At 56.7% G+C, this 5,805-nt stretch overlaps 2 protein-coding genes across 2 annotated transcripts; both read right to left on the bottom strand.

The window, feature by feature from the left end:
• Window positions 1–6: 6 nt before the first annotated feature.
• On the bottom strand, window positions 7–1,291 carry LOC121347926 (protocadherin gamma-A10-like; the record flags this gene model as incomplete). The annotated part of the gene is made up of 1 exon (XM_041426964.1): window positions 7–1,291. A coding segment is annotated over exon 1 (1,146 nt), but the record flags the coding sequence as incomplete, so codon positions are not given.
• A 2,345-nt stretch (window positions 1,292–3,636) lies between these two features.
• Window positions 3,637–5,802, bottom strand: LOC121347927 (protocadherin gamma-B5-like; the record flags this gene model as incomplete). Its single annotated transcript, XM_041426965.1, has 1 exon — window positions 3,637–5,802. A coding segment is annotated over one exon (2,166 nt), but the record flags the coding sequence as incomplete, so codon positions are not given.
• Between the last annotated feature and the right edge of the window lie 3 nt (window positions 5,803–5,805).

The following is a 5,805-nucleotide window of genomic DNA, read 5'->3' as shown; positions in this document are numbered from 1 at the left end:
CGAGCAGCGCACCTCGCCGTTGGCCCCGGAGTCACGGTCCTGCACGTGCAAAAGGGCCACGACAGTTCCCGGCTGGGCGTCTTCTGAGATCTCGTTTAGTGCCGACCTCACGGAAATATCGGGTGCGTTGTCGTTGATGTCTGTCACAGTGATCATGACTTTTGCAGTATCATAAAGAGCCCCACCATCATATGCCTGTAGGTCCAGCTCGTAGGTATCGCCTTCCTCAAAGTCCAGGCTTCGTGCCAGAGTGATTGCTCCCGTCTCAGAGTCCAGGTGGAATATCTGCGATGAACTCTTTTTTTTTTTTAAAGAGTATTTCACTTGCCCATTCAGACCCTCATCCTTGTCCGTGGCCCTGACGGTGACGAGGACAGAGCCCACGGGCACGTCCTCGGGCACACGCACCGTGTACTCCGCCTGGCTGAACACGGGCGCGTTGTCGTTCGCGTCCAGCACCGTCCCGCGGATCCGAGCCGTGCCCGTCCGTGCCGGATCGCCGCCGTCGCTCGCCCTCAGCACCAGCTCGTGAAACGCCGCCTCCTCCCGGTCCAGCGCCTTGGCCAGCACCAGCTCGGGACGCTGATCGCCGCCGGGGCCCGTCTGCACGGCCAGCGAGAAGTGCTCGTCGCCGCTCAGCTCGTAGCTCTGCAGGGAATTACGGCCCGAGTCAGGATCATGAGCGTCTGGCAGGGGAAACCGCGACCCCGGGGCTGTCGTCTCGCTCAGTCTCAGATCCGTATCTGCCTCTTGAAAGCTGGGTGCGTTGTCATTTATATCCACAATTTCCACTTCTATTCCATAGAACTTCATTTCCCCCTCCACTATGAGTTCACAGCGCAGCACGCATTGCTGGACACTCTCGCACAGCTGCTCTCTGTCGATTCTTTGCGCCGTCACTAAATGTCCCATCTTCTCCTGCAAAGCGAAATACTGCGTCCTACTCTCGGTGACAATACGCACGGCATTATCGCGGATCTCCGGCAGCTGCAGCCCCAGGTCCTTGGCCACGTCGCCCACGAAGGAGCCCTTGGGCATCTCCTCGGGCACCGAGTAGCGCAGCTGCCCCCACGCCGCCTGCCACGCCGCCAGCAGGACGACGCAGAGCAGAGCTCGCTGCCGCCGGCCCCGGCGCCTCCCCGCCGCGCACATCTCCGCCGCGGCACCGCAACACCGCAACACGGCTTGCAGATCCTCGGCACAGATTTGGAGCCGAATCACCCCTCCAGCCGGTCCCGGCAGTCCGTCGGCCTCGGTTCCCTACGGCTCCGCACAGTGGGGCGATCGCAGACAGCCGGTCCTCCGCGCCAGGAACCGAGCGGGTCCGCAGCGGGCGGGGCTGCAGCGCTCCGAGCTTCCTCCCGCTCCTCTCGGTCAACAGCGGCGCCCGCAGCCTCCGCCCGGCACTGCAGGCACCGAGCGCTGCCCGCCCCGCTCGGCACACGGACAGCTCGCGGGGATGACACCGTCGTCACTGAGTCGTGGGGTCCCGTTCAGGCGGGACTATGTGGCTTGTGCTTTTCTCCAGCAGATCTTGTCTTCGATCCTTTAGCTTATCCCGACCAGACGTCAATTATAGAACTCCTGTGTTTCTACTACATTTACCACATTGGAAAAAAATCCTGAAATTCTGGTTTATGACAAAGTTCTTTTAATATGGCATGTAAAATATTACAACTATTACCCTAGTCGTTCCAAACCCTTATTTATGATACGAATGGCACAGCTGTTGCGGCTGTCTTATTTGATTTATTTTGTCTTTGCCTTTGTATAAACTAAAACGGCTTCAAACTGGAATGTCATCGGTGACATTGGTCTAACAAACCCCACCATACCAGACTGCAGTGATGACGATCCCCCCTCAAAGTGAGTCTTTCTAAAGGACTGATCTTCCTTACGGACTTTGTAAATTTTCACCTGCATCGCTGGATGCTCGGAATCAGCCTGTGCCGTTTTCATTCTCCTACCATCACTCTAAAATTGCTCATTGTAGCCTGGAATACTACAGCTCGTGATTGCACACATTACTCGATTACACACTTCTCTCTTAGAGAGCAGCACCAGCCGTGCACAGGAACTCGGTGATCCATTCCAAAATAAACTCAAAACCCATCATAAAGAAAATGTCTCTTCGGAACAAGAGGTATACAAATAGAAAACAGGCTCTGAAGAACAAAACAGATGTTTTTACTTTTGGAGATCTATTCTATGGCTCAGCTCCAGCTAAATAATAATTGGACAAAAGAAATCTGTCGCATGGTGTAACCATTTGCTCAACGCCTCAAAAGATGGGAAGGCATATGGCAGAGAAACAGGCTCTAAATTCCTCTTCATGGATCCCCACACACTTCCTTTGGAAGTCAAATTTCTCAAAAGCATTAACCGACAGGGTTTTACCCAAGTATAAACCATGTCCAAGTACATTGCTTGTGGAAAGACAGATTCTGGAAAGCATTTCATTTTATGGAGCAAAGCAACTCCTAAAAATTCAGACGATATTCATAGGCAAATATTCTCAGCTGAACCCATATGTGTAACGAACCAAAAGCACAGTTTCAAAACACTTCTATTATTTTACTCTGCAGAAGTAGAACAGCAAAAATCTACTCACTGAGCCTACACCTGGGAATTTTACATTTTTTTCTTTTGATATCCCTCTGCACCTTCACTGCTTCCTTTGCACCTTCACTGCTTCCTTCAATACAGAATACTACAACCGAAGATGAAAAAAAAATTAAATCAACAAAAAACCAACTAACAAACCAAATAAAGAGCAAAGCAGAAGAAAAATACCTGCAGAGAGAAACAAGGCCTGGAATCCTGAAATAAGTAACATATCCCGCTTAGGCTCCCCATTCTGCAAAAACCAAACCACAAAATATGACAGACACTGCACTACATCATCATAAAGGAACAATCTTTCATGGCAAAAATACCTACATTTCAGGGGAAAGTGAACACTACTACAACCTTGAATTCCTTTAACAGAAGTCCGCCACAAACCAGCAGTGTTGTGTAAAAGGAATTGATAATTACATTCTACAGGGTAAAAAAAAAGAACTTTACAAAGGTCGGGAAAAGCCAGTCCTGGTACAATTTACCCATCCCACTATTGCTGCCATTTCTACACCAGCCTTTGCAAAAGACAGAAAGACATACATCTGAAGTTGGAAATACTTACTAGGGAAGAACAGTCTACAACATTTGCTTGTGAAACAGCAATGCCACTCGTTTGGCATAATATAAATAATTCCTCGACAATAATAATCTTCCTCAGTAAAGCTACCATTTTCGACAGCAGCAGCTTACCTATAAAACATGGGAGGATAAAAAGAAGAGGGCTGGGAAACACAGGTAACTTTGTGATTCATGGAGTCACGGGAATGGTTTCTTTGGCTGTCCCATAACAAAAAAGTATTAACCACCCGTCTGACAAAGACGCCAACTATATGAATTTGGGGAAAGAGAGGTCGAAAGAAAAATCTCCACCACCATTAATTTACCGGGTTCACAGCCAGAAATATAAATGGGAGAGGTAGTGAAAGTCCCTAAACTGAACCAGAAACGGTGACCACCGAAGGACAGCGACACATCTCAGGGAAACACAGCGGAAGAAAGATGAAGGTTTAGAAAGGATCAATCCGAAATGTGCAAGCGCGAAGATTTACAGACCTGCGGTAGGTCGGGTTTGGCGAGCACCTCCTCCCCTACGGCGCTACTGCTAAGGCTCGGCTTCTCGCAGGAATCGCCGCCCAGCAGCTCCTCCGCCGACAGGATGGGCACCGGCGGCGGCGGCGGCGGCCAAGCGGCCTCGGGCACGGCGCGGGCCGGCGCCGGCACGCACAGGTTGTAGGAGTAGGGCAAGGTGCCCTCGCAGAAGTCGGCCGGGAAGGCGGCGCCGGCCAGCGAGAAGCGCTGCGCGCCCAGGCAGCGCAGCACGGCGGGCGGCCCGGCCCGGCGCAGCCGCGCCAGCACGGCCAGCGCCACGCTCAGCACCAAGAGCGCCGACAGCAGCGCCAGCGCCAGCACCAGGTAGAACTGCAGCGCCGCCGCCGCCGCCTCGGCGCCCGCCGGCCGCTCGCTCAGCTCCGGCAGCGCCTCCTGCAAGCTCTCGGCCAGCACCACGTGCAGCGTGGCCGTGGCCGAGAGCGCCGGCTGCCCGTGGTCCTTCACCACGGCCACCACGCGCTGCTTGGCCGCGTCCCGCTCGGACACGGCGCGCGCCGTGCGCACCTCGCCGCTGTGCAGCCCCACGCGGAACAGCGCCGGCTCCGACGCCGGCACCAGCTCGTAGGACAGCCACGCGTTGCGCCCCGCGTCCGCGTCCACCGCCACCACCTTGGCCACCAGGTACCCGGCCTCGGCCGAACGCGGAACCACCTCGAAAGGAGTCGCCGCCGCTCCCGGAGCCTCTCCCGCCGCCGCCGCGGCTCCGCCTCCCGCCGCTGCCGGCCACAGCACCCGGGGCGCGTTGTCGTTGCGGTCCAGCACGAAGACGCGCACCGTGGCCGTGGAGCTGCGCGCCGGCGAGCCGCCGTCCTGCGCCCGCACGGCCACCGTGAACTCGCGCAGCTGCTCGTAGTCCAGGGAGCGCTGCGCGTACAGCGCGCCGCTCCGCGCCTCCACCGACACGAGCGGCGCCGCGCCCGCCGCGCCCGCGCTGCCGCCCGCCAGCCAGTAGCTCACGCGCCCGTTGGCGCCCGCGTCCGCGTCCCGCGCCTGCACGCGCAGCACCAGCGCGCCCGCCGCGTTGTTCTCCGCCACGTACGCGCTGTACGCCGCCTCCTCGAACACCGGCGCGTTGTCGTTCACGTCCGACACCTCCAGCACCAGCTCCGTGCTGCTCCACAGCGCCGGCCTGCCCCGGTCCCGGGCCACCACCGTCACGCGGTGCTCGGACGCCTGCTCGCGGTCCAGCGCGCTCGCCGTCACCACCTTGTACGAGCCGCCCGACGACGCCACGATCGACAGCGGCGCCTCTCCCGACAGCTCGCACGACACCTGACCGTTCTCGCCCGAGTCTGGGTCGTACACGTTTAGCAGAGCCACCACCGTGCCAGCCGGCGAGTCTTCGGGCACTGGGCTCGAGAGAGACAGAATCGTGATCTCGGGCGCGTTGTCATTCTCGTCCATGATATCGATCTGCACTTCGCAATGATCAGTGAGCCCGCCGCCGTCCGTCGCCTCCAGGCCGAAGTTGTATTTACTCTTCTCCTCGAAATCGAGAGGACCGGATGTCATTATCTCGCCGCTGTCGCTGTCGATAGCGAACAACGCCTTGACAGTATCCGGGACGCTGCTGAAGGAATAGGAGACCCGCCCATTGGAACCCGCATCTGCATCCGTGGCCACCACCCGCAGCACCAGCGACCCCGCCAGCAGATTCTCTGCCACTCTCGCTTCATAGACGCTTTTGGTGAACACGGGTGGGTTGTCGTTTGCGTCTGTGACGTTGACCCGAATCTGGACAGATCCGGATCTCGCGGGGTCCCCACCATCCACTGCAGTCAGCACCAAATCAAAGGAGCTCTGCTTCTCTCGGTCCAACGCCCTCTCCAGCACTAATTCCGGCTGCTTTTTTCCACCCGCCTTTTCCTTCATGGACAGTGAGAAAGAAGGGTTGCTGGTGAGTTCGTAAGTCAGCAACGAGTTTGTTCCTACATCAGCGTCTTTGGCCATCTCCAGAAGAAAACGAGCACCGGGAAGCGTCCATTCACCGATCTCGAGGTCCAGAGCAGCTTTGCTGAAGGTCGGAGAATTGTCATTCACATCCCCAATTGCCACCTCGACGTGGAAAACGTTCAG

Source organism: Onychostruthus taczanowskii, unplaced genomic scaffold, assembly GCF_017590055.1.
Source record: "Onychostruthus taczanowskii isolate IOZ18803 unplaced genomic scaffold, ASM1759005v1 scaffold968, whole genome shotgun sequence".
NCBI classification, from domain to species: domain Eukaryota; kingdom Metazoa; phylum Chordata; class Aves; order Passeriformes; family Passeridae; genus Onychostruthus; species Onychostruthus taczanowskii.
Note: the sequence above shows the minus strand (reverse complement) of the source record. Positions and strands in the feature narration are given on the sequence as shown.